This window comes from Apis dorsata, unplaced genomic scaffold (assembly GCF_000469605.1).
Source record: "Apis dorsata unplaced genomic scaffold, Apis dorsata 1.3 scaffold_161, whole genome shotgun sequence".
NCBI lineage: Eukaryota > Metazoa > Arthropoda > Insecta > Hymenoptera > Apidae > Apis > Apis dorsata.
The window spans coordinates 699,915-725,422 of record NW_006263450.1 but is presented as its reverse complement, the minus strand read 5'-3'; the positions used below and the strand labels follow the sequence as shown (position 1 = coordinate 725,422).

At 35.7% G+C, this 25,508-nt stretch overlaps 3 protein-coding genes across 14 annotated transcripts in view; 1 reads left to right on the top strand and 2 right to left on the bottom strand.

The window, feature by feature from the left end:
• The first annotated feature begins 2,661 nt into the window (after positions 1–2,661).
• Positions 2,662–3,944, top strand: LOC102677919 (uroporphyrinogen-III synthase). Its single transcript, XM_006613692.2, has 2 exons — positions 2,662–3,174; positions 3,249–3,944. Exons 1-2 carry the CDS (start codon positions 2,988–2,990, stop codon positions 3,860–3,862), a joined length of 801 nt encoding a protein of 266 aa, XP_006613755.1. The 5' UTR covers positions 2,662–2,987; the 3' UTR covers positions 3,863–3,944.
• Positions 3,945–4,106: 162 nt separating this feature from the next.
• On the bottom strand, positions 4,107–7,326 carry LOC102677430 (tyrosine-protein phosphatase non-receptor type 14-like). Of its 3 annotated transcripts, none has more exons than XM_006613690.2 (7): positions 6,849–7,326; positions 6,135–6,501; positions 5,904–6,072; positions 5,671–5,832; positions 5,514–5,602; positions 5,248–5,449; positions 4,107–5,173 (listed from the first exon to the last, which is right to left on the bottom strand). In XM_006613690.2, the coding sequence occupies exons 2-7, from the start codon at positions 6,482–6,484 to the stop codon at positions 4,856–4,858; spliced, it is 1,290 nt and encodes a 429-aa protein (XP_006613753.1). In that variant the 5' UTR covers positions 6,485–6,501; positions 6,849–7,326; the 3' UTR covers positions 4,107–4,855. The 3 variants fall into 3 exon arrangements, with proteins under 3 accessions (XP_006613753.1, XP_006613752.1, XP_006613754.1); XM_006613689.2 differs by having other exon boundaries at positions 6,769–7,324; XM_006613691.2 differs by having other exon boundaries at positions 6,135–6,321; positions 6,769–7,001.
• Positions 7,327–7,512: 186 nt separating this feature from the next.
• The window catches only part of LOC102676461 (protein unc-79 homolog), a 22,766-nt gene continuing 4,770 nt past the window's right edge, over positions 7,513–25,508 (bottom strand). Inside the window, exons 9-48 of one of the 10 annotated variants that reach the window (XM_006613683.2) lie at positions 23,375–23,400; positions 23,066–23,320; positions 21,421–21,562; positions 21,148–21,324; positions 20,678–20,955; positions 20,461–20,603; positions 20,147–20,368; positions 19,809–19,952; positions 19,325–19,454; positions 18,789–18,961; positions 18,549–18,697; positions 18,204–18,361; positions 17,954–18,135; positions 17,685–17,886; positions 17,255–17,449; positions 16,362–16,475; positions 15,362–15,510; positions 15,170–15,291; positions 14,865–15,096; positions 14,643–14,781; positions 14,376–14,565; positions 13,541–13,814; positions 12,724–13,025; positions 12,343–12,650; positions 12,190–12,279; positions 11,949–12,125; positions 11,779–11,864; positions 11,474–11,718; positions 10,924–11,037; positions 10,713–10,853; positions 10,488–10,642; positions 10,325–10,419; positions 9,787–10,035; positions 9,198–9,425; positions 8,981–9,136; positions 8,720–8,895; positions 8,374–8,638; positions 8,175–8,309; positions 7,978–8,100; positions 7,513–7,883 (exon numbers count right to left, since the gene is read on the bottom strand). In XM_006613683.2, coding sequence (XP_006613746.1) covers positions 7,695–7,883; positions 7,978–8,100; positions 8,175–8,309; positions 8,374–8,638; positions 8,720–8,895; positions 8,981–9,136; positions 9,198–9,425; positions 9,787–10,035; positions 10,325–10,419; positions 10,488–10,642; positions 10,713–10,853; positions 10,924–11,037; positions 11,474–11,718; positions 11,779–11,864; positions 11,949–12,125; positions 12,190–12,279; positions 12,343–12,650; positions 12,724–13,025; positions 13,541–13,814; positions 14,376–14,565; positions 14,643–14,781; positions 14,865–15,096; positions 15,170–15,291; positions 15,362–15,510; positions 16,362–16,475; positions 17,255–17,449; positions 17,685–17,886; positions 17,954–18,135; positions 18,204–18,361; positions 18,549–18,697; positions 18,789–18,961; positions 19,325–19,454; positions 19,809–19,952; positions 20,147–20,368; positions 20,461–20,603; positions 20,678–20,955; positions 21,148–21,324; positions 21,421–21,562; positions 23,066–23,320; positions 23,375–23,400 — 7,030 coding nt within the window. In that variant the 3' untranslated portion in view covers positions 7,513–7,694. Of the gene's footprint in view, positions 7,884–7,977; positions 8,101–8,174; positions 8,310–8,373; positions 8,639–8,719; positions 8,896–8,980; positions 9,137–9,197; positions 9,426–9,786; positions 10,036–10,324; positions 10,420–10,487; positions 10,643–10,712; positions 10,854–10,923; positions 11,038–11,473; positions 11,719–11,778; positions 11,865–11,948; positions 12,126–12,189; positions 12,280–12,342; positions 12,651–12,723; positions 13,026–13,540; positions 13,815–14,375; positions 14,566–14,642; positions 14,782–14,864; positions 15,097–15,169; positions 15,292–15,361; positions 15,511–16,361; positions 16,476–17,254; positions 17,450–17,684; positions 17,887–17,953; positions 18,136–18,203; positions 18,362–18,548; positions 18,698–18,788; positions 18,962–19,324; positions 19,455–19,808; positions 19,953–20,146; positions 20,369–20,460; positions 20,604–20,677; positions 20,956–21,147; positions 21,325–21,420; positions 21,563–23,065; positions 23,401–25,508 lie in introns of all 10 variants that reach the window. The other 9 variants (XM_006613679.2, XM_031509513.1, XM_006613684.2 and 6 more) reach the window with 9 other exon arrangements.

The window sequence follows — 25,508 nt, the reverse complement described above, 5'->3', positions numbered from 1 at the left end:
AAAAAAAAAAAAAAAAAAAAAAAAAAAAAATAGTAGAAAATATGATATCGATTCTGGAAGCGATACTCGGATAGCGCGGAGAATGCGAAAAATCATGGGACACAATCATTAGCAGAAAGATACGTGCTAACACGCGCCGTTAGTTAATCTAATAGGAAGCGTAGTTAAGGATTATAAATGCCATAATAATGACCAACTTCTTGTGGTTGTACTTAAGTCATATCTTTATACTTTACTATTTTACGTTTAAGGCCAATTAAGTATGTAAGTTGCATAATATTTTACTATCGGAGTATCTTCGAGTTAATTGCTAGGCATTTATTTCTTTATCTCTTTTTTGTTTGTTATTTTTTTTTTTTTTTTTCATCGCGATGGTTTCCGGTACCGGAAGGGATTATATTCCGTGGCGGTAATCGTCGACACGCTGGACCCAGATGTAACGAATTCATCGTTTCTTTTTTTTCCCCCCCCCCCCCTTTCTTCGTTGAAAGGAGGCTTCTTTCTGATGAATATTCGCCTTTCGAGAAGTTGACAAATTACCGATCGTTTGTCACAGCTACGTCTTGAACATTCGGCGAACATTCTACTTGTTATTCACAGAGACCGATGAAATATTAAGAAATTATTCTTTTGACTTTCATTTTTTAACCTCGGTCGATAACCGAGTAAAAATTCGAATGTGCAATGGATTTGTTCTACGATCTGTTGTTAGTCGGTACGTACTTACATTATACTGCGTCCAGTACACTAAACGAAATCGTCAAAGGCCTGTGACATCCGACAATTGCGCAAAAGAACTGCTTAACGAACTCTTTATCGAACGAAATCAGGTATCGAGACCTGTCGGTTTAACAGTCCTGGCCAGACCCAACGCTCTGGACTTTGGTCTTTTGTGATTATTATTTAAGTAGGTTTTAAGCGTATGATAGATTAGCTGAAGTTTTACAATGTTTCTCTTCTATATTCTTTTCAAAAAAAAACTCCGTTTCGCTTTTATCCTTTTTTCCCGTCGATGAAATTTTGCGAGCGATAAATAATCAGCGAAACTATAAATAAACAATGCGAATGTAGTTACAAACATCGTTTGAAAGAATAGTAATAATAATGGAGTTCGTGAATCTAAAAGAAAATCAAGCGAAAAAAGAGATACATTTATACGATTTAAATATACCGCCAAGACCATTGCCTCTTCGATTTTAGAGATGGAGCAAAATAGAATCGAAGAGTTCGATTCAAATGATGATATGAGAGTTAATTTTACGATAAGAATACGTTTTAATCCGTATGTCGATAATATTTCTTACAGTTCTCTGTAACATAAGTTTCCCTAGTTATATATAATGTTAAGAAGATGTAGATTTTGGATTCTTCATGATAAACATTCTATTTTGCGTAATGAATACGAGTAAGAAGGCACTCGGTCCCCTTTACGATGGAACTCTGTGCGTTATAATTGTTCGTAGATAAAGAATGAATATTTCGTATGTCGACGTTCGCCGAGATTTTGCCAGGAGAACAGATTGCGATGCTACCAATTCATCGCATAAATATCCCTATATTACAACTTATCCCATATCTCTGTCCTCCTTTACTTTGCGTTCTTTCTTCTTTAAGGTTAGTTTTTCTTTTATAGGGCATTGTATCATTGTCCATGTTTTCACGTTGTGCTTGACCAATGTGAAATGATGTTTCATTACGACGATACTGAGATGGTGCGTCGATTTTCATTATATCGTTCGTGTTTTCATGGCGAAATACTCGATGCGTAAGGGTCGAGGATCGTTGTGCCTTCGAATGCACCTGTTCGAATGATACGTTTTATCGATAATAAGAACAGACATCCACTTTGTGATTTCGTAAGCAGTTGTTCAATGTTTTCTTTTTTTTTTTTTTTATACTTTCCTTAATGCTTATCTAGAATAGCTTGTATACCCTAAAGAGTGTTTCAATAAAAGTGACAATGAAATCAAACTCGATTCTGTGTTTCCTTCATTATTTTTCTTTTTGGAGAATACGTAAAGAACACGTTCACTGACAATACTTTTCTAAACTGTATATAGAAGAATTTATATATTTAAAATATATACAAATATATATAAACTTTTTGATAGAATAGAAAAGTTAATTTATCAAGAATTTAGTGCACATTGTAATTTTGAAACGATAAAAGTGTATTTAATTGACATTCGAGATCTCGCATACAACCATGTGCTAAGAACGAACATAGATAGAGAGAACAAATACTAGAAGGACAGAGATAAGATAAAAATATTGAAATCAGCGCCATCTCCAGAGTGCCGCAAACAAAACTTTTAAAAAAAGGATAGAAAATAGTGGGAGAAGGATGGAGATAAACTAAGAATTAATCGTTAGCGCCATCTCTTGAGTACTAAAGATTTCTTAAAAATAGGATAGAAGTAGAACAAGAATTAAAAATTAGCGCCATCTCTCGAATGTTCCTAGAAACATGATTCTTTTTTCTATTAATATAATGTTTTTGGAATTCTAGAGATGGCGCTGATAGTTAATTCTTATTCTATTTCTATCCTTTTCCTACTATTTTCTGTCCTTTTTTTGTGAGTTTCATTTGCGGCACTCTGGAGATGGCGCTAATTTGAATGTTTTTATCATATCTCTATCCTTCTCTCATTATTTTGCTTTCCTTGTCTAATTGCTCTGCATTTATGCGCTAGAGACAGTTTCCATATTTGATCGAAATCTGAATTTGCTATTGCTATTTCTTAATCCGATATTTGAATTACTACTTTACCGCGTTTTTTATTTGTAATTTGTGTTGAATATTTTCAACAAATTATCATATTTCTTCGTGAATTAACATTATTCGATATTCATCGATATGTGAAATAGTTACAAACATCCGTTTCTAGTAATATATAAAATCGCGGGTATTTATTTTCGTTCAAATATCCGGTATGCCGGGTGTGCGGTAATTTCCTTTTCATGTAACGAAAAGAAAATTCGCGAATATGGCATTACGTTACGAAAAAGTTGTTTTATGTCGTGGTTTATCGGAAAAAAATGATTCGCAAGAAGCATACGTAAAAACCTTGAAAACAGCAGGTTATTTGTGCGATTGTTTGCCTACTTTGCGCTTTGAATTTGTAAATATTTCGGAATTGAGGACATGTTTTTTATCATCATCTTCATACTATGGTAATAACATTATAAGTAAATTTAATTCTTTTCAAATTCAAATTATTTTCATTTTTCATACAATATATTCACAGGACTTGTTCTGACAAGTCGTCGTGCTGCAGAAGCAATTGAACTTTCTGCAAAAGAAGATCCTGACATTCTACTTCCCTGGAAAACTTTGCCAGTGTATTGTGTAGGACCAGCAACAGAGTCTTTTGCTAAAAGTCACTTAGGTTCAGAGAACTGCTTTGGTAAAGAGGCTGGTAATGCCAAAGAATTAGCAGAATTGTTAGTGGCCTCGATTGCAAAAAAGTCAAAACCTTTACTTTACCCTTGTAGTGAAATTGGACGTGAGACAATAGAAAAAACTCTTAATGAAAATGACATTAAAATTCATAAAATAGTTGTTTATAAAACTTTGGCTAGTAAAACTTTAGAACATGATCTATTAAAATTCATGGACAATGTGCCCAAAATCTTCATATTTTTTAGTCCATCTACAGTAGAATACATAGTAACATTATTGAAAAAAAAGTCTTATGATCTAAATAATATAAAAGCAGTTGCTATTGGACCTGTGACTAGACAAGCATTACTTGATGTTGGTCTTAAAGTTTTTGCCACTGCAAACAAACCTGATCCTGTATCTTTGTTGGATGCTATTAATAATGCTGATGAAAGTGAACTTAATGAAAAAACTAAATGAAGAAATTATTTACTGTTGTACTATGTAAGTATATAATTGTCAATAATCTATTGGGACTATATTTAATTTGATAGTGTAAAAAGTGATAATTATTTTATTCCTAGAATATTCTATTCTAATCTAAAATAATTTGGTCACAATGGATTAAAGTATATTTTGTTCATATTTGTTCACACTTTTATATAATTTATATGTAATTTATTTTATTGGATGTGTTAAGATAAAGTTGGTTAAATTCAACCACTAATGAACAAATTTTATTTTTGTTATAACAATAAATATATTTTATTTTATTAACATTTTAATGGAAAAAGATAATTACCATCTATTTACAACATAACATGATCTAGTTCTTATATAACATTAACTATACAATACTATATAATATAAATCATATTGTTTACAATATTAAAAATTGATATAATCAGGAAAATTATTTCTTTGTATAATAATGGAGTTTTCGAGCTCCGTTTCTCGTGATATATTGAAATGTTATATAAATTTGAAAATACAATAAAAATTGGATAACTATTCGAAAATCGAGATCTAAAATAGAATTGATTCTTAATTCAATATTGTTCGATTAAAGCTCGGAGTTGTTTTTGTATTTTACCGAAGAAAAGAACAATGAATAAAAACAACAGAGAGTTAAGAATCAAAATAAATAATTTGTCTTATAGTGTGATACAAATAATTTCTCGATCAGTAATAAATAGACAGCGGATATCCCCGTCTCGTGCAGTTATCTAATTTTTATTTGTATTACTTATAAGTATTATATAGAGTAAAAGAACGAATAGTTTGTGAATTTGTGCGTGTCAGTCTTTACCATTAATCTCTATAGAATTTCCTATTGCTCTTCGCAAAGGTGTATGTGTATGTGTGTACATAATTATTAAAAAATACTGTTCCTTAGAAATATTTATCATACGCGGAACGATTACGTTTCTCATCAGATACAACATCTGATAATAGATTTTATTTTTCCTAATTTTAATATCTACTTCGATTAACCACGTTACCAAGAAGGCACGAAATATCTGCTCCCACAATTGTAGATTGATTAGCATAGTAAGGCTGAGGTGGATTTCCTCCATTATTGTATTTCATTTGAACTGCAGTTTCGTAATCAGGTGCTGGTCTGTATGAGGGAAGTAAGGCACGTAAGTTATTAATGTCCGTTGACGATACAACGGGATAGGGTGATGTCGAAAGATCATTGTAACTAGTCCATCTTGTGTGACCTTCTGTATTTCTATTATCTAAATTTACTGATACAGCATGGTCTCCTGAATCGTTTGTATCGCTGTCCTAAAATATGATGCAAAATTTTTATTTGAATATGTTCTTGGCATAATATCGAGCATGAATGAAATAGTACTTACGAAATAACCATTAGTCGATCTCTCTATTGGTCGAGATTCTTGATGTTGCATATAAAATGTATGTTGTGCTATACACAAACGCCACACATATTTTGCATTACGTGATTCGGTAAATATGAATTGCTTTGGCTCTTCGCCTTCCGCTTGGCATTCTATTCTAAATGTCTTTTTGTGATTAATCACATTGCTTATATCTTTCCACCTATTATAAGTTTTGATTATATTTCATATTTTAATGTTTGTAAAATATTCTATGATATAAATACCTGTAGAATTGTGTTGTTTGTGTATTAGGATATACAATCATAATTCCATTGATAGAAATTCCTAATATCACTTCATTGTTACCATTGTCCTATAAAAATTTATTTTTTAATATTCTTATATCAAAAAATGCATAAATTGTAAAATTAGTATGAATACTTTAGTAGAGAATGTTTCATTTCCATATCCTTCTAATTGCATAACGATAGAAATGTATAGTTCTTCAGCTGCAGCTTGAGTAACACCCATTAGATTTTTATATTGACATACAGCAGTATGTAAAAGAGAATCTTGACCTCCAGGATCTGCTTGAATAACATCCTGAGCAATGAAATAATATTAGAAATAAATAGAAAAAATTTAATTATTCTTTTGTAAATTTCCTTAATTACTTTAGGAAATAATGTACATTGCTGCAAGCATTCCATAGTATGTCGTTCTGCATCATAGTTACCAAATTCTGCTTGCATCGAATAGCTTGCTAAAAGTGTTGCTTGTCTAGAATTGCATTGAATTCTACCTTCTAAAATATCACTTTTCAGTTGAAGATAATAATGATACCTAAAAATAATATTTATAATATAAATATTTATAATTAAAAAATATAAAAATCAAAGACATACCTTGTCATTTCATCTTGAATGAGTTGCACATCTGTGACATAATACATAACTCTCAAATATAAACTGAAATTTTTGGCTTCTTTTTCCAATTGTTTTTTTAATGGTTTATCCATGTCAACCCATCTTGGAGATGGAGAATCATGCCGAGAAATGTATCTTAGGCCAAAGAATTCAGGTTGTCCTAAACCTAAACGTTGAGTTACATTGTCTAAACATTCTTGACCAAGGCTATCAATACTCAATGTGCATTCTATGGAAGTGGTATCCAATAATTCTACACAGATTACATACTGATTTTTGGAAACCACGTTATATTGCCGACTTTTCTTCAAATGGAATTTAAACGGCATTTTAATAATACGTTTGACTGAAAAAAGATAGACACAAAATTAAACCAACTTTATTAAAATCAAATCTTTTATGTATTCGCCGAGTTAATTTTTAAAAAGTTTTTCTAAAAAATTATATGGAATCTATCAATTTAATAATGAAAAAACGATAAATAGAATATAAAACAATATAGTAACGATGCACTTTTATTGAGACTAGTAGAGAAAATCAAATATCTACAATCGAACACCAAAGTAGTTTACATTCCGATACTTTTACTTTTAATTGAAATACATGTACATACATGTACTGTATACATTCCACTCTGTTGAGCATGAGAAATGTATAATTTTTCACATTTAATAAATCGAAAGCATTTCTAACCTCGTTTTTCACGTCATTAATGCTAGTTACAAAACTGCGATATACAGTTCCTAAAGTAAGTGTCCTTGACATGAGAGTGAATAAAATGGTAGATTTTTTTATTTAAGATAAGAGAATTAAAAACAATATTAAGAATTTGATAACGAATAATTCGATTATATAAAATGTATAAAACAAGCATATTAATAACAAATTATAAGAATAAGATACTTTTATCGAAAGTATTCCCCAAATAATTTTTAACTGGACAAATCGTATGTAGATGATTAAATAAAAAATTCGATTAATATTATATTTTTTACTGAAAAATCAATTGAATTTATAGTCGAATTGTTGAAAGTTGTTTACATTATTCAGAAATAGGAGAAACTATTCACTAGAATTAAATATTACTAGATTCAGTTACCGAATAAATTCCCTATAAATCTCATTATGCAAGTTACTCAAATTCCTCGTACATAATGATGATGACTAATGGTCTTATCGAAATTAATCGCACGCCTTTTATTGCAAATGTTTTTATCGCGTTGAATCGAATAAAATTACGTATTTCGTGATAACATGAATGTAACGCGTGCAAAATTCCATCTGCTAGAGTTTTTATGTTTTACATCATAAAAATTAAAATTTCTAGGACAAACAAACATAAAAATAATTGGGAAATTTCAAAATATTATTATATATTTAAAATAATAAATATATTTAATAACAATTAACAAATTAATATTGCAATGTATATAATGCAACATTTGTCTAAAATACGATCCAATATCTTCTTAAATATATTTTATAAAATACACGTCTGTTCAACTAGATAGTTATTTGTTTTCTTCAATTTTTATCTTTTTAAATAGAATAAAATTGTGTGGCTGTAGAAGATTGCATTTCTATTTGCCCCATTTTGAATTGTAATCGATGTAGCCATCGTAAAAGTGTCGCATTAGATTCTCGCCGAGACGAAGCAAAATGTTCAGACATTTTGTTGGGTGGAAAATCTCGACAATTTTGTAAACGAACTTGCAAATGTCCTGGTAACTAATTATAAATAAATTTTTCATAAAAAATCAATATTCGTCATGAAAAAAAATTGTTAAGAAAAAAAACAAATCGTTTTAATAACTTGTCTTACCTGAACATGATGCGAATATAGAATGGGACTCCAAAGAGGTAATAATTTACTTAATAGAATAGATCCACATTCTAGAAGAGCTTCGAGTAAGCTTAAGAAATGCAAATTGACCATTTCGGCTAACTATAAAATCAAATTTTTATTTAAGAAACAAAAAAAATCATATTTTTTAATATTTCCATGATTTCTTCACTTACGACTTTCGAGTATTCAACTAATTGTAATATACAAGGCGTTATCTTGCCCCAGAATTCCAACAAAATGTTCATTGTAATATGGCCTTCGTTATTCGATGGATTCTTTGATAATTCTTCCAAATACATCGTCCATAGCTAAATATGAACAATAATGCTTACGAATTATGGATTCAAGTATTTGATAAATATATATACATACCTGACACAATATGAAAGCATGGAATAATGAGGACATGTGTAAGACTGATGCTTTAGATTGTTCTGGGAACCCGGAAAATATAACTTGCACATGATCCGCGACATGACAAGATACTTCTTGCGGTATTGGTTGTGCAGATGGGATCGACTGGCCATGGTTGTTATGAGTGTTATTGCCAGCGTACATCGAAGTGTGCGTAAGGGAGCCTAACAGCAACCATGATAGTAATCTGATATGACCTATACAGTCCACATATTCTCGAGCTCTGGAAATGACATTAATTTCAATATTTTTTAAAACTTTTGATTTTTTTTCTGCATTGAATATCATCATCAAACATAATTACCCTTGTTGTATCATAGAAGGAGCGCTGTAGAGCCAAGGAAGATAGCGAGCCACAGCTCTGTTCTCTCTATTGTTGCCTCTGGTGATTTCTAGAGCTACAAATTGCGCGAGACCACATTTTAGGATACCACCTAAAGTATCCTCGTTCAGGCCAGCCTGCATTCCCTTGCTATAGCTCTACATTATTAGAAAATTTATATTATTTGTCGTAGACATGAATTATTAATCTTATTATGTATTATAGTATCGGATATTTTATTACCTTTACTTTACTCAAAGTGTGAAAATCTGCCAAGAAATCGAGCACGTCCGACAATTGATTCTTCAGAGATTCGGAAGCGTTCGTATTGTAAATCGGTGATATGTCTGTTTGGATATTCTCCAATGCGATCGTGTTAGGTAACGAACCTCCGATATCCTAAATATACAAAGCACAAGTTTGTCCACTTCACAAATTTTTGAACGACATATCTACTTACCTGAAGCACGAAATGCAAGAGTAAGAGAAAATTGGAATCTGGTATCGTGGTCTTGAATTTAATCGCTTGAATCAGCTCGAATACGATGGTTCTTCCGAAAAAATGTTTGTCCCTGTCTTTGATGAAACCTCGATGACAAAGATAGCATAGGTCTGTCAGATAATTGTACTTTATGGTGGAATTCTGGATGGCGTAACTTAACACCTTGGCAAAGGGATCCAGCATGCTCTATTAAACATTTATAATAAATTTAACAAAATTATAATTACAAATATCATAACATAATACATACATAATTAATACAAATAATTGATACATCTAAAAATTAGTGTATTTTAAAATAAAAATAGAGATTTAAATTAGATCAACAAAGAAATCTCAAATCAGAAATTCGTCAAAAAACTGTCGTAGATCAAATTTACGAACGAGCATCGAACGATCTCTTAGTCATCGAAAATTCTCGATCACTGCTCCGGCCAGCTCAGGAGGAATAAATTCTCCGTTTACGTGGTTCCTGTAACGACTACGATCACTCCACAACGATAATGATCGTGAACGACAGGTTATTTACGAGCGGCGAATAACTGACCTTCAATTGGATGCCCGGGACCTTCAATAAAGAAATCATGATCCTTAATAATGGAGTGGTATCCTCGATGGACGAGAGCATCAACACTAGTCTGCGAAATAGGCCATCGAATTGCGCGAGAAGACCGCTCCAGGTTGTTGCACCTGGGCTCAAGCCCGTTTCCAGGGGCAAGCAATCCAGATAACAGGCTATGTTGAATAGTATTATCGGGAGACGTTCCATTGGCAGAGATTTTTTCGCGTTTAGGGCCTGAAATTTAGAATTTATTAATAAATATGTTTATATAAATATGTTATAATGAGAGATTGATTTATGAATTATTTGTATCATGAGATAGTGATTTGAGTATTTAGATTCTGAAATTCTAAGTTATTAAGGTTACTTAATACTGAAAGATATATATTTATATAAAGAAATTATTCTTGATTTTGATTTATTGAAGAAATTTTTCTTTTTGAAATTTGCGGTCGAAATTTTTTTGATATAAATTGTGTTCGTTATAATTTTTATAAAATATCTAAAATTCGCATAAGAATACCTCAAGCAATAATTGCAAAGGTGCTATTGGATTCAATTCGTTGAAGTCGACTAGAGCCTGAGTGACACTCTTAAAGAACTGCATTCTCGTAGATTCTGAAAGATAAAGATCCTCCAAATAAAAATGTGTTTCATAAAAAAATCAAAATCTAAAATCATTGTACCATTTAAATGCGTTTGGAACATTTGTAAGAAGACACCATTAGGCGCCAATTGATGAAGTACGCATCGGAGGAATTGATGAGCTACACTGATTGCGCCACCAGGTAGATGCATGTTGGTCTCGCTTTGCCAAGGGTACATCGCATTAAGAGCCACTCTGTGAACGAATATTCTTATGATATTGTTGCAAAAAAAGAATTAAAAATAGGTGAAATAAAACTCGAGACTTTGTAACAACACGTAAGATTTCTGGCAAAAGTGGAGCTGCCAAAGATGGTTCACGATGGATGAATGTCCCCAGATTGATAATACACAGACCAAGTTCCTCATCTGAATATTCCTCCTTTATCGTTCCACACTCTGAACACCTACAATAAATTACAAAAAATTCAATTCAATTCGAAAATATACATTTATTAATATACATCGAATTGCTACCTCTCATAAATACAATCGTCTCCAATACGAAATAAGCTTTGTTTCAAGTTGAAATCAGCGTGATAGGCCTGTTGCGAGGCGATATCGAAATTAGGCTGTAATTGAGGACCAGACCTATGGATAGATAGAGAATCATAATGGATCGTGTTGAATTTTCAAAGAAATTATATGCGAGAGTTGCCAGATGAATACGGTTTCACATTACTCTTCTACTGTGATTTAATTCCTCAAATATATGACATCATTATCTCACTATTATATATATTATATAAACAAAGGTACAATTTAATACATTAAAAAATAGGAACGCAAAAAATCATATTACAACGCAATAACGGTTAAAAGGATTTGATCAACTTAATTTTAAAATTGTTATTAACAGTTTTGCCAGAAGTTTGATCGCGTGTTTTCATCCAACATAATGACAATATGACTAATGTTATGTATTCTCCTACAGAAATTGGCTTGAAATGAACCATTTTTAATGTTAGAGGGGATAATGTACCGTGTTCGTCCAGCAATTCTGATGAGGTATTCCAGTGAAATTTACCAGGATTCTGCACGCCTGGTTAATGGACCATCGTGGCCAGTGATACTATCCCTTCGCTTGTCTCGTTGAATACGAACGTGATCCTTTGCTCTGCCTCTTCGATCGGGATCGAATGCTCGAACGGGATAATCCGAGGACTCTATCGCTGGAGGCGGCGATTCCAGAGCTACCTGCTTGATCAATCTCCTTGGACTCGTCGATCTGCTCGATTGTATCTCATTCGATGTTGGAACTAGAGACGCTGACTGAGAAATCGAACTCTGTTATTTTGTTCTTAAGACGATGAGGAAAGATCTACAAATTACCATGTTCTCAGATGTTGTGCTATCTTGTTTTATCGGTGCTTGTCCATCAATTTTTCCGCTATTTCCGTTATTGTATTTGTTGGAATCTGATGGAATCAGATGTAAGAAGATATCATTGTTAGGGAAAAAATTTTAGTTAGTTTTTTTTTCTATGATGAGAATAATATTACCTTCGATCTCTCGGACACCAAGTACTTGACGAACATGCTCGACGAGGCCGGTGAAGTCTCTGTGAGGGCCAACTGGTAACAATCGTTCAGGCAATGGAAACTCCAGCTGCGAAATACTTCGAGGACTCGTTATATCGCTAGATATACATGTTTCACTATCTTGATCGAACGAAGAACCTGAAAATTAATATAATTAATACAAAGATTTCATTAATTTTGAAATATTTTGAAGAGTACTCACTGACTGTCAACACGTCCATCTTGGACAATGGTGATTCAGGCGATCCGTAAGTGTCTTCGCAACGCAGAATTCTCTGAGCTGGTCTTGGACCTATGAAATTATCGATAAATTGATAAAAAGTATCTATCGCTTTTTTCAAATACAAATATTTACCAGCCGGACGAATCGTGGTGCCAATTGGCAAAAGTCTCTCGACAGTCGGTGCAGTTAGAGGATGAGGAGGCTCGTTCCAGCTCGGATGCTGCCCATTATCCGTGCTCGTGATCTGAGACGAGATCGAGCTCACTGCTGGAGAACTCGATTGGTCGCTGCTCGTTACAGTAACCACTTGACCTGGTGACACAGGCGAGGCTATGGTCACTGTCTGTTCTATACGCTTTTGACGACCTAATTGCTTAGAATTCGGTGAATCTGAATTACTGGAGCCTGCTGGAGGCATCTTTTCCTTCGAAAAATCGTATCTGTAATTATATTTGTCTCAGTTAAAAATAATTATTTCATTGTACGCGTGATATAACGAAGAATTATGATTACTTTTGAACTTGAGCAGGTAAAGTAGTCGCAAGAGCAGTGGATAATCCAAAAGGTTTCGAGGAGGCAATGTCTCCATTAAAAGCTATTTGTACAGTGACGTTCCTTTCTTGAGCAGCTTTTTCTGTCGCTGGTTTCTCTGGGATCGCTTTGTCCAGAATCCCTTTCTCCGCCCTTTCCGTCACTTTTTCGATTCTTGAAGTGTATCTCTGTAGATCTGCTTGACCAGTTAACAAAGTGCTCGTCACCATCATTTTTACTCCTTCGTGCACACTCCACTTCTTTTGAGGTCCAGTCTTCGTACTCTATCCCAAGAAAATAATAGAAAATTAATTTTTAAATCATAAGATATTTTACGACACAATATCGTTCGCACGACGTCGTGAACGAGATATTTCGCGATGGATATTGTTCGTGGAGCTATGAATATGAGAATAAATATGAGAGTGAAACTCTCGAGAATTATTATCAAAAGTTATTTTTGTTAATAGATTGTTACTTTAGACGCAGTAAAAAATAACTCTCGATAGCGAAAACTTTTCGAGAGCTTTGCTGTTAAAATGCAAATATATATTCAAGAGTTGTTTTTAAAAAATTGCAAGAGGAAAATACATTAAAAATGATTATCCAAAAATAAAGTTCATTCTCAACAAAATATTTATTACAAAAAATAAATCAATTTACGAGAGTTTCAAATTCACTTTAAAGATAAAACTTAAATAAAGAAACTAAACAAAACTCTCGTCCATAGTTACATTCAATTATTTAATTTAGAAAGAAATTAGACTTCTTTCTTTTTTCCAATCAATTTTTCAATTACCTGATGAGATTCCTCTTCGCTTCCAAGAAACCAAGTAGGTCTGCTGATTCCTTCCGACTTCTTGATAACATTCTGATTGTTCCAATCCGTTTTCGTCAAAATATCGGTCGTGATTCTAGATCCGTGTAGCGAAATACTTCTCGTGACAGCGGTTGGTGTTTCCTCCAGCTCGCCGAGCGATCCACCACTGCTGCCATGCAAGGTGCTGTCAGATTTTGGGCTCTCGGGTATTGCAGCCAGCTCGGACTCCGTATCATCCGCATTGATCGAGTAGCTTTGCAGAGCATTCACAATAGCGGAAATTGTAACAAGCAGCTACTGGTGTAAGCACAGGCACAGGTGTATCATGATGTAACTCTCTCACTGGGTCCTGGATTGTATATTCTCAAGGCATTCTAGGTAATACTATATCCTAGAATTTACTACTTTTGCTATCTGGTTAAAGAAAAAAGTTTTCTACTTCGCGATTCTAATAAGTTTGATTTTGCAATTTTATTACTGCTATTTCGTTTCTAATAAGAAAACGAGGAAATAGTAAAAGTATCGATATATCTTCGTTCCTCTAGTCCTTGAGTTATGGTTGTGAAGATTTGAGATGGTAAGGCTACTAGTGAAATAAAGTTTCTAGTAACTTTACAACTTACTCATTGTTTATTCTAAACGTAATTATTTCAAAGATATGAAAAAATATGAAGGTAGAAGGGTTAATATAGAGTGCAAAACGCGTCAATGTGAAACATTCCAAGCTGGACTAGCCTAATGCTCTACCTTCCCAGGAATCTATGTTATCGACTAGGATGCAGTGTTTCTAGAAACAATGTATAGATCAAATAACCTGGAGTGTTTGTTCATGTAACGACAAGTAGGTGTGCTCTCTTCCCAATGAGTTTCCATCTGACTATGCGTTGGTCCTGGACTTCTTTGGTGCACTGACACTATAGGAGTTCTCATTGGAGGACTCTCGGCGTTCATATCTCCCATTGCCATCAGTTCGTGATCCACGCCTAAAGACGGTTGCGATACGTCTGAAATTTAATTGTTGTAGTGTGATATCCATCTTAATGTTTTTATATTTTAAAATAATATATTAACGCCAATGTACCACGTGATCTGGATGGAGCGCTCATCACCACGGTAGCTGGAATTCTTTTGCATTGATGGTGCTGCGTATCTAAAGTGTTCAACACAATCTTGATCAACACTTGCAACTGGTTACACCATGGTTGCTGGCCGTACTGGCACTACGTATATAAAAAAAGTTAATTCATTTTCTTGAATTAAGAAAAAAAGGATGGAAAAATATTTGAAAAGGTGTCTACTTCACCTTATACAGTATAACAAGAAGAGACATTAACCAAGAGCGTCTATTATGCGGTTCGAGATACCATAAGCTGTACGTGGGTGTTTGATGATCGGATGGAGGCACACCTTGCGGAGGACAGGGACAGTGTTGAAGTATGGCCAGAACTGGAGGCGTCATCATCCATCCCATTACATGATTCTGATCCAGAAGTTGAGGAAGATTTGCGATAAAAACGTTGAATACAGGAGAAACTCTAAACAGAATTGGTTTGATTCTAGATTGTTCATTCTGTTGATAATTGGTGATTTATTATTAACATTTGACACCTTAATCGTTGCGGCGAAGTATGAAAAATGCGTTCAGTTTGGTTGTAGCCTAGTAGAAGGTACAAATGACGTAAAACGATTCCTTGCGTTTTTGATAGAGGTTTCTCGTCCGTTGGATAAGCCTGAACAATATTGTTTTTTACAAAGAAATGCTGAGTGAATAAAAATTAGAAGGGAAAATAATTTATTCACCTGGTCTTGTCTGGAAAGAAATTGCATCAAAAGAAAAACCAACAAGTGCATGGTCTCTTTATCAGCTTCTTCCAAGTCTACAATTTTGTGAGTGTATCCTGGTAACGCGCTAGTTTCGTCCACCATGTTTAACGAATGAACGTGACCATCTGTAACGTTCGATTGATAATAAATATTGTTTTTAAGTTAATCGAATCGGATAAAAATTGAATGATCAAGTTTCAAAAAAATTTTTACCATCCTTGCTTGCGTATTAATATTATCATAGAATTTTTTATTATCTACAATCATGCATAAAAATAATTATGATAAAATCTACACTATTTATGAATTTTTCAAATTCAAAATCTATTATTACCAGGAAACTATCTACAAACATTCAACTAGAACAAAGGAATCTATTTTCACGATCTAAAGGAAGGGATATCAATCTTTTCAATCTACAAACAAAATATCGGAAAAACTACACAAATTTCTACAAAAAAAAAAGAAAATTCTCGAGAAAAATTTATACGAAAATCTGATCGATCCTACAACAAACAATGCTCAAAACAACAGAGGAAAGAAAATTTATTCTAAAAATTTTCTCAATTGTTCAAACTTCCATTATCCTCAAACCAATCATATAAATAGCTCCACAGCGCAATGCCTAAGCGAAATCAAAGCCAAATCGATTTTTTTTTTCCAGTGTAATCGAATTTTTCACCGCAATGCAAAGAAATTTTATCGGTGATGTTAACCCCGTTAACCTTTTGGGTCACAGCGCAAAAAAGAAAACTAAGCGAACTCGTCGGTCAACAAGGAGGTTAATGAACCATCAAACTTACCACACAGGTTTCCACATCGAACATTATCGCGTTTCGCGTGTACACAGATGGGTAAATAGGTGGGTATATGTTTGCATGTATATATGTGTATGTGTGTGTATATATGTAGAACATAGAATAACACAGAGGATAAACGGCCACGTCTAAGGCTAGCATCAGCAACGCTACTCTACCTGGTATACTGTTATTAGGTGGGGTGGACCCCAGCAACTGACCCAGTCCGAATCTGGAGCTCTTGCGCTTCAGGATAGGCGCCGAGTATTGCCGGCTGTACACCTTCTCCTTTTCTGCGCGGGTTCGACACGGTTGGAACACAATTGAGAAACGCGTGTAAACAGCGAGTGGTTTAGACGATGTACGATCGACTAGATTTTCTGCGAACCGGAGCTAAGTCAACGGCGCGAGATTGATCGCGGTCATGGATTCTGTCGATTCTTTCAAAGAGTAAGAGATTCGTTCTTGGTAGCGGAATTTTTAAGAATTGCAAATTAATCGCAGAAGAAATTTTTGTTGAATAGATATGTGATTTATATTGATTTGTTTTTTAACAATGAAATTCCTTGCAACGAAATTAAGAAACCTGTTAGCTTTAATTGTAATAAAGCGCAAGCAAGCAAGTTGCTTGTTAATAGACGTCCAATATTTGTATGTTCAAAATTGAACGTATATTTATTATTAGATTGAAAAATTGTTCCTTTCATCATTCTAAGTGCATGGTTTGATCTCTAATAATTACCCAATTTTTGTTTTATTATTATATAACTTTGTTTCACTCTTTGACTCAAATTAAATAATAAATAATTCCTAGGCTTCTATTTGATTCTAATGTTCTCTGATGAGTCTACAGTCTATCTGACTTTTGTATCTAATCTGACTTTAGTAAGGGCAAAAGGGGCATTCGGATACCTACGTACTCGTATCTTCAAGTCTGACTTATCTTTCAAACTCTCGTGATTCAACGTTGACACTCGTGATCAACGATATAGGAATTTCTGACTATAAAAAGTATAAACTATGGAATGAATCACGATGTATCCACGAATTTTTCACGAACCGCGTGATTTACCTTGTTTAGTGTCCTGGCGAGGAATCATCGATGCTGGCGCAGACATGGTGCGTTTGTACGGCCATTTCGTGCCGAAACTCGCGCTCAACGTCTTTATGGAGTTAGTTCCGCTTCCTTCCGACTGAGACAGCGCCTCCTGCGCTCTGTGCAACTTCTTCATGAAGATTTCGCTGTTCAAATCCGTATTTCTGAGATCTACGGGTCGATCCTCCGATAAATAAATATCATGAAAATTATTAATTAATAGACTGCAGATATTTATGCAGATATTCTCTGTACGAAAATCTATGTAAGGTATACATAACATTTTTAAAGATGCAAAATATTCAGTAAATTTTTTTAATACAAGCTCCACTTCTTTTTAATTCATAAAAATTTTATTTTTAGCGAATAAAAATCTGCAGTCCACTCGTCAGAATTTAAAACTGACCGCGTAGATAGGGTATATCCCCAGATCTTTCCAAATTAATTTGCGCCTCGAGGAAAAGGGCGTCGAAACGATTGAGGAAAAACTCCCAAGTCAAAATATGTCTATCACTGAGACTGTTGTGCAACTGGTACAGCGATTGGAGAACCATCGGCCGGTCGACTATCACTGAATCGAATTGGGTTTCCAAGCAGAGGATCAGGGACTACAAGAATTTGAATTATATTCGTAAATCATTTGAACGAATACAACTAATTGGATATAAATCTTACTCTCATAGCTGTATCGTGGATGGTACCAAGGTACAAGGTGGCTCTCTGAGCAACGTACACATTTATGTCGTCCATACTTGCGATTAGATAGCAGAATGCGTTTGCTAGAGCAGCTTGGAGGCTGATGACGTTCCTCAGAGGAGTAGAATCCATGAATCTTGCGATCAGTGTAACTCTTTCGACTGTCACAAATTGTCGATCGATGTTTCAGAAAATGAATTGTATCAGATTGTTGAGTTCTTTCTCATACCTGCCACGAAACGAATACGCCAATCAGAATTGTGGAACTCTTCCTGTATCAGACGCCAGAAAGTGTCTATTCCACAAGGCAAAGTCACGCAGTGGAGCAACAATGGCACCGTGACGTGGGCTATGTGAGAATGCTCGCCGTTTAAAAGTTCCCATAGACTGTAGAGGTAAAGAAGAAACAATTTTGAATTCTGAAAAATTTACTTATAATTGTTAAAATAGTAGTATATATTCGTCATGGAGAATTATAAAGAATACCTGAAATTTCTATTCACCTGCAAGGTATGTAAAATATTGTGAGTAGAGGATTTATTGGCACGAGAAGTGAGAGTAATTAAATTCTTACTTTTTTATCAATAAATTTTCTTGACACCATATGAAGAATCCTTGATGATCCTTCACCGCCATGTTGAAAGCGTCGCCGTAAAGGCACATCACGTTTAAACATTGGAGCATGTAGTAGAGTATATCGGGCTTGTCGATCGTCATGATCTCCTGTCAAAATCGAAGAGGAAAGAATTTAATCTCTCGATTTAAAAATTCCCAATTATTTCAAAATCAATTCTATTTTAAATCTGTTCCCAACCTTCAAAAGTTTATGAATATATTGCAATTGTTCGGGAAGATCCTCGATATTGAATCGAAACTTTCCAACAGAGGTGTGCCAGAAATCATCCGTCTCATTTTCCGGACTCAGATTTAATGGCTCGTCATTCTCTCCTATTATTCTTGGTTTGGCAACGCTCACGGTCGCTGTCGCTGCGAAAAAGAAATTTCCATTCGTCACGAACAATTTAACGATAATATCCATAGAGACAGATATTATTAACATTGGAAAATAAATAAATAATCGAATATAGAAGGACGAAATATTTGAATTGGAATTCGTTTCTTTCTTTCGTAGGCCGAAGTAGAATAGATCCGTATTCGATCAGACATGTCTCGCAACTCCGACTCGGTCGATAAATTCGAGATCGATTGTGATAACGGATCTATTCTGATTTGGAAAATTATTGATTTTTTTTCTAGGATAATTTGAATTAATTTTCAAACCCTTGTTTTTTTTTTTTTTCTCGTTATCAAGTTAAGAAACATCGAATTTCGTTCGAATTTCATTCTTACCTACGTCAGTCTCGGAAAGGGTGACGGCACGTGCAAAAGCGGACATAACCTTCTCGGTGGGCATGATAGCCGCGAGGTCCAGCTGCTCCGAAACTGTCTCTACTGTGGCTGTCATGATCTGTTCGAAGAACTGATATAAACGATCAAAATAGCTACCTCCGGCCACATAGATTAGCCTACCGTGTTAAATGGTTCACGAAACGCCATTTTTCGCAGTGGAAGAAGAAAGACAGAGAGAGGCGCGCGCACACACAGTATTGTTTTTTTTTTTTTTTTTTTTTTTATACAGACGAACAGCATGCTGCGTTTTTTTTGTTGCGGAAAGTGTTTCGCACACAGAGAGGGGATAGAAAGAAAGACGCTGTGTCTCTTAAAAGGCAGGTGTGATGACGAGTTGGTGTATAAATTAGAACAATATCAAATTTGTCAGCGATAATAACGATAGATTTTTTTTTTTTTTTTTTTTCTTTTCGATGAGGTGTACCTGAGGCATGTGGGCAAGAACTCCACCGACCGAATGCATTTCCGGTACAGGCATACTGATCACCACGTCGGATTTCGAGTCTCCTTTCCTCGATGCCTCTGGACTTTTCCGCCCGTGTTCTTCCGCCGACTCGTCCACGATTTTCTGAGCGATTTCGAGAAGAAAAATTTTTTTTCACTCGAGATGGTTTTTAAAAGAAATTCAATAAGAATTCAAATTACAAAAAGGATTCTCTAGGATTAGTTTCAAATGATTTGGATCGATTCGATTAAAACAGATTTTAATTCTGGGAACAGCGAATAAGAAAGTATGAAGGAAGAAATACTTTGCGGACTCACGTCGGGCGGATAAGCGGGATTTTCCGGTGCCATGTAGGTGACAAGCTGCAGGCACAACTGATGCCAGATCACGCTCGACTCGCAATAGGTGCACTCGCTGTTCGTGCCGCACACGTGACAGTTGTTCCAATTCGAGGCGAGGATCGACTTCATCAGACGACACGCGTCCTTGCATACCCACGTACTGATCCCTGTGTGCTTGTCCACGTTCTGCAACTCCATCTTTAATAATTTCTCCATTTTTTTCTCCATATTTTTCGTCACTCGATGGAACGAATATTAATCTTATTCAGAGATATGTTAAAATTTTTCACCTGTTTCAACAATATATCTAGCATGAGAATGCAACAAGACAGATTGAGTTCGGCATTCGTGGTGAATTCCATGTGCCTCGGTGTCGGGACCACGTCGTCGGACAATGGCGTCGATTTCCCCGATTCGTTTTCGACCACGGAACCTGCAAATGAATAAAAGAAGAAATGAATAGATATCGTCGCAGAAAATAGCAAGGTTTGAGAAACTCGAAGTTACATATGGCGTTTCCCTCGTCATCCTCCTTCTTAGTCCCTTTGCTGGGCTTCTGCTCGGACTCTGTGGAGTTCATGGCGCCCATCACGGCCACCCCATCGCTGAACATGGAGAACAGTTGACAGAGGGGGATGCTGATCTCCAGCATGGTCAACGTTTGCAGCCAATTCAGGGCTTGCTCTTGAACCTTGGCGCAAGTGTTGACGAACCGTTTCGCCACGAAATTGTACATCTTCTTAGCGTCGAACCCCAGAGGACTCATGTCTCTGTCTAATATTTTGCTGAAAAAAATAACAACCAATTCGAGGATTCGAAGATGAATTTTTAAAAGTGAAATTTAACGAGAATTCAAATTATGAATTCGAGAAAAGAAAAGGTTTTTTAAATTGATCTTTCCAAAAGCTGCCAAATGCTCAGAGAGCACAAGAATAAGAGGAATATAAACGAAAGGATTCGTGAAAAGGAGTGCTCACCATAAAATCATTTTTAACTCGTGAAGCTCGTACTCGGGCACGTCGTTCACCATCGCCTCCATCCAGTGTGGCATCACGTAGTCCCAAACGTCTGGGGTGATCACCTCGTAAGGAACCAAGCAGAACAGACGATTCAACCCGTCCTTCAGATGCGACGTCCTCGAGGCAAGTGTCTCCCTTAATCGCGAATATTAACAATATTCATAAATATTAACAAGATCGTTTAAGTTCTTATTAAATTAAATTAAAATTATCTTCGTATCATAATCGCACCAGTGACCTCCTACGCGGACGTAGTCCGCTGGATGAGGAAGAAGGCAGGAAATGAAGACCTCGTAGTGAGTTTTCATCACCTCTGACAACCAACCGCACACGTATTCGGTTTTCAATTTCTCCAATGCGCTCTCCGCTTGTCCTACGATGAAAAATGATGGATCAGAAAGATTCCCGATTAATTTTTTCAATAAATAAAATAATCGCGGATATTCACTGCTCTTTTTTGAAACGTATTTCAATTTTGTTTGAACGGAATTTTAGTTTTTCGAGTCTTTTTTTTTTTTAAACGGAAAGAAAGAAAGCGGAAATCTGGACGACACAGCAGAGCGAATACGAAGCGTTACTGTATTATAGGCAGTGTTACATCGACGGCATGCGATCATTGTCGCAATACGTCAGAAAAGTATCTCGAATTTTTACGAGTTTCCAATTATTCGCTCGTAAAGAAAACGAACGTTTATATCTACGAGGTCGATGCATAAGAATTTTAAACGTAGAATATTCTTCCATCAAATAAGACGAATTATTCTTAGAATATTCTTGGATCCTGTGCATCGATTATTCGAGAGATTACTCGATCAGCCGCGACGCAGACGCACTCTTGTCGAATTATTTCGAGATTTCTCTCGATAGGAAGTTTCGATTGTTTTCTGTGTATGTGTGTGTGTGTGGCATGCACACGTATATGCAACTTGCAAAGGCGTCAACCTAGCAGATTATAACCTTCTAAATTTATAAATTCGAAAGATATAAAATAAAAAAGTGAACTACGTATATGAATACTACGCGATGATCAAATAAAAAATTTAATACGAGATGAGAGAAAGAAAGATTAAGGGGGAATAATTGATGGGAGAGAAGCAAAGAAGAAGATGTAAGCTTTGAAACCAACTGCAAAGCTGACGCCTCTACGACAACGAGTTGGACGAAGGGAAACATCGAATACAACGAATTTACAAGAGAATTTAAATAGACACCAAAATGGGAGAACATTTTTTTTTTTTCTCGAAAAAACAACAGAGGAGAGACAACACAGAAAGCTATTCGTTTGGAACATTCGTGTCGGAAACATTTATTGTGATTAAGCTCTTACTTAGTGGTAACATCGAATATGTAAGTATGCTCTTTACCCAACCATATCTCTCATCCCGTTTATCTCCGTTTCGTTCTTTTCCGATCAACTTTGTCTCGCTTTGTTCACGTTAAAAAAGGTACACTTTCTGCTCGAGTGTGTATATGTGTGTGTACATATGGATGGTATAATAGTATTGGTCGAGGACGAAGCGGAAAGGAAAAGAACGAAGACCAGTGGAAAAGTTGGCGGTCCGAATGTGCCTACGATCGCGGCCAAAGACTACCCACTATCTATCGATGGGCGCTTCGAATCTCGTCGAGCATTCCTTTCGTCGCTTCGAATTATAAATCGAGCAATCGAATCGTTTGAGTTAAAAAAAAAAATAAATAAATAATTTTTATAGAGAAGGAAGAAGAAGAAGGGGAGGGGAAGAAATTTGGAAAAAAATTCGAGACGACAATTCAGCTCGACACGATCCGAGTTGTTCAATCGCCCATCCAGTCTTTTCTCATCTACGTTCTACGTATTGATTATTAAGTGTATAAAATATGCGAAGTGTTAAATTACCAACAGAAAAGATAAGGTGCATAAGGCTTTTTTTAGTACCATCGAATGAGTAGGCAGTAACATGAAACCAATGAAATAGCATTGACAATAAACGGCCGAGAATTTCGATCGACGTGTCCTGGTTCGGGGTGCAAAGCCCGACCAACAGCCAGACACCGTATCTCCCCAGCAGCTGCCTCTCCTCGAGGGTCGCCGAATCGAATTGGCCCCCGCTACCCCCGGAACCACCGCCGCTGCTCCCGCTCCCTGGGAATCCTGCGCTGTCCTTATTAGTACTTATTTCCGAGATGTCTCGGTTACTATCCATACTTAGCGGTTCAGCTTCCTTAAGCAGGCTGCAAAGTAGAGAGGAGAGGTGGTCAATGGGACGGTGGACGCGATCCGTTGCAACGCCCGGTTGTGGTCGGCTTAAAACAGTGCCAAACTCGCTTCTGAGGGATTGCTTTCGGAGAATGCTCTTCTTTCAACGAGGGAGGATCGACGTTGTCCGTTTTCCCGTTCGAATCGCTTGGAATCGGTAGACGTTTGTGAGGTTTTATTTCGAAAGATCGTGTTTTCAGAGGTTAGAAATGGATAGATTTCTCCTAACGATTTCAAGCGATAAAAAAAAGAAAAAGCGTCGAACGTCGAAGAATCGTGGCTTCCACGTTCGATTATTATTGGATTGAATTCTTTCACGATCCTTTGTATGTTTGTATATCTCGTATATATAAAGAGTTTTATATGGATCGAATTGTTACGTTTGTATATTATATTATATTGTTGAAATTACGATCGTGGAAAAGTTCAATATTTTATTAACGATACAAATAATGCGACAATGTCGATCTGATGACGCATGCCACGCGGAGAATATTAAAGAATGTTAAAGAATCCCGATTAATCTACGTCGACCACAACGTTTCAACGTTTACGTTGAATCAGACGCGACTTCGGATCGTGTCCATCATAAAAAAGTATATTCCATTTACATAGTGTTACAAGAAATCAGACTTTTTTTTTTTTTTTTTGAGATAAAATCTTGAAAGAATTTTTATTTATGTGACAACGAATTACTACCGGGATTCATGCCAGTTCCAATGTATCGAAACGACATGCAGTATCAGTGTGTCGATTGAGTTTCAACGAATCGAAATAAAATACAATATCAAAGATACAAAAAAAAAAAAAAGAAACTGAGAAGATAAAAATCGATTCTTCGATAGCAAGAGTGATTCTATTAGAGAAATAAAAATTTTTAGGAAGGAAGAAGGAAAAGAAGAAGAAGAAGAAGGAGAAGAAGATAAACGAGAAAAGAATCCATAGTGTCCCGTTAAAATAGTGTCTCTGTACGTGCAGCATACCAGTGTGTCTCGGTTAATGGGTATCTATTCAAGCCTGCACCAGTGGGCCCGTTTTTATTTGTGGAACGGTACCAGCCGCTGGTGTGTCGTATCCGGGACGTGATACGGCGTGGTGTCCTCGCATTTCAAGTTTTAAGGTGCACTTTTCCTATGCTCTCTACTGTGAGGCTGAATGCTTCAAAGAGTCACGTGTCTTTCGCTTGTGGACAAATCGGAGAAAAACTTGCCTCCAACCGCTAGCCGCCATCCGGCTTCCAACGTCTCTCTCTCTAGTGGCTATCGAGGCGAACTCTGTGCCCCGTTCTGCGAACTAAACTATAACTTCCTGATCGACCAGGAACTTACTTTTTCGAATATTTCTTTCTTCCTTTGTTCAACCTTTGAATATTTCGATTTTTTCTTATTATTTACTGATTCGAAGTTGAAAGTTTTTTTCTTTTCTTTTTACGTTTCGATTAAATTTTTGGAAATTGATCGTTCACGGATTCCATGTCGAGAGGCGTCGAGAAGCCTGGAAGGCCTAGCGTTGGTGGATGGTGGATCGAGATGCCTAGTTTAACTTATTCCTTCGCACGGCTACATCCAAGCCTAATTTTCTCAATAATCGGAGAGGATTATCCGATGATATTCACATCTCTGAAACTTTTTTCAAAATTTTCAAAATTTTCGAATCGACATCTCGTCCGTTTCTGTGGAATATTCAAAAAAACAATAATATGGAGCATCGGTTAACCACGTTCAATGAAAATCCATAATTATTCGGATAATCACACTTATTAGGTTACAAAGCATCATCGAATTTCCATTGAACGTGGCCAAAGCGTAATGTCTTACCAAGCGGGATGGACCAGCACGAACAAACACGCAAAGCAACAAATGATCCTGTGATCATTTTTTTTTTTTTTTTTTTTTAATTAGTACGCGTCATCGTGTTGAACATTGTAGATTGGACATCGTGGACAATAGTGATTGCAGAAAGCATCGCTCGAACGATGTCGTACGCTGAATAAAAGAATTGCACTACGTCTCGTTGACTGTATATATATCTCAAATTGGCTGTAGTAGAACTCGTGTTCGATGTTTCTTGTGTCTCGTCGAAC

Excerpts from the sequence above, each read along its gene's own strand:
- LOC102677919 (XM_006613692.2), top strand. The coding sequence starts at position 2,988 with ATGGCATTACGTTACGAAAAAGTTGTTTTATGTCGTGGTTTATCGGAA. Across the intron at positions 3,175-3,248 it reads ATCATCATCTTCATACTATG|GACTTGTTCTGACAAGTCGT; the intron begins GTAATAACATTA and ends ATATATTCACAG.
- LOC102677430 (XM_006613690.2), bottom strand. The coding sequence starts at position 6,484 with ATGCCGTTTAAATTCCATTTGAAGAAAAGTCGGCAATATAACGTGGTT. Across the intron at positions 5,833-5,903 it reads AATGTACATTATTTCCTAAA|GATGTTATTCAAGCAGATCC; the intron begins GTAATTAAGGAA and ends TTCATTGCTCAG. Across the intron at positions 5,603-5,670 it reads ATGAAACATTCTCTACTAAA|GACAATGGTAACAATGAAGT; the intron begins GTATTCATACTA and ends AAATTTTTATAG.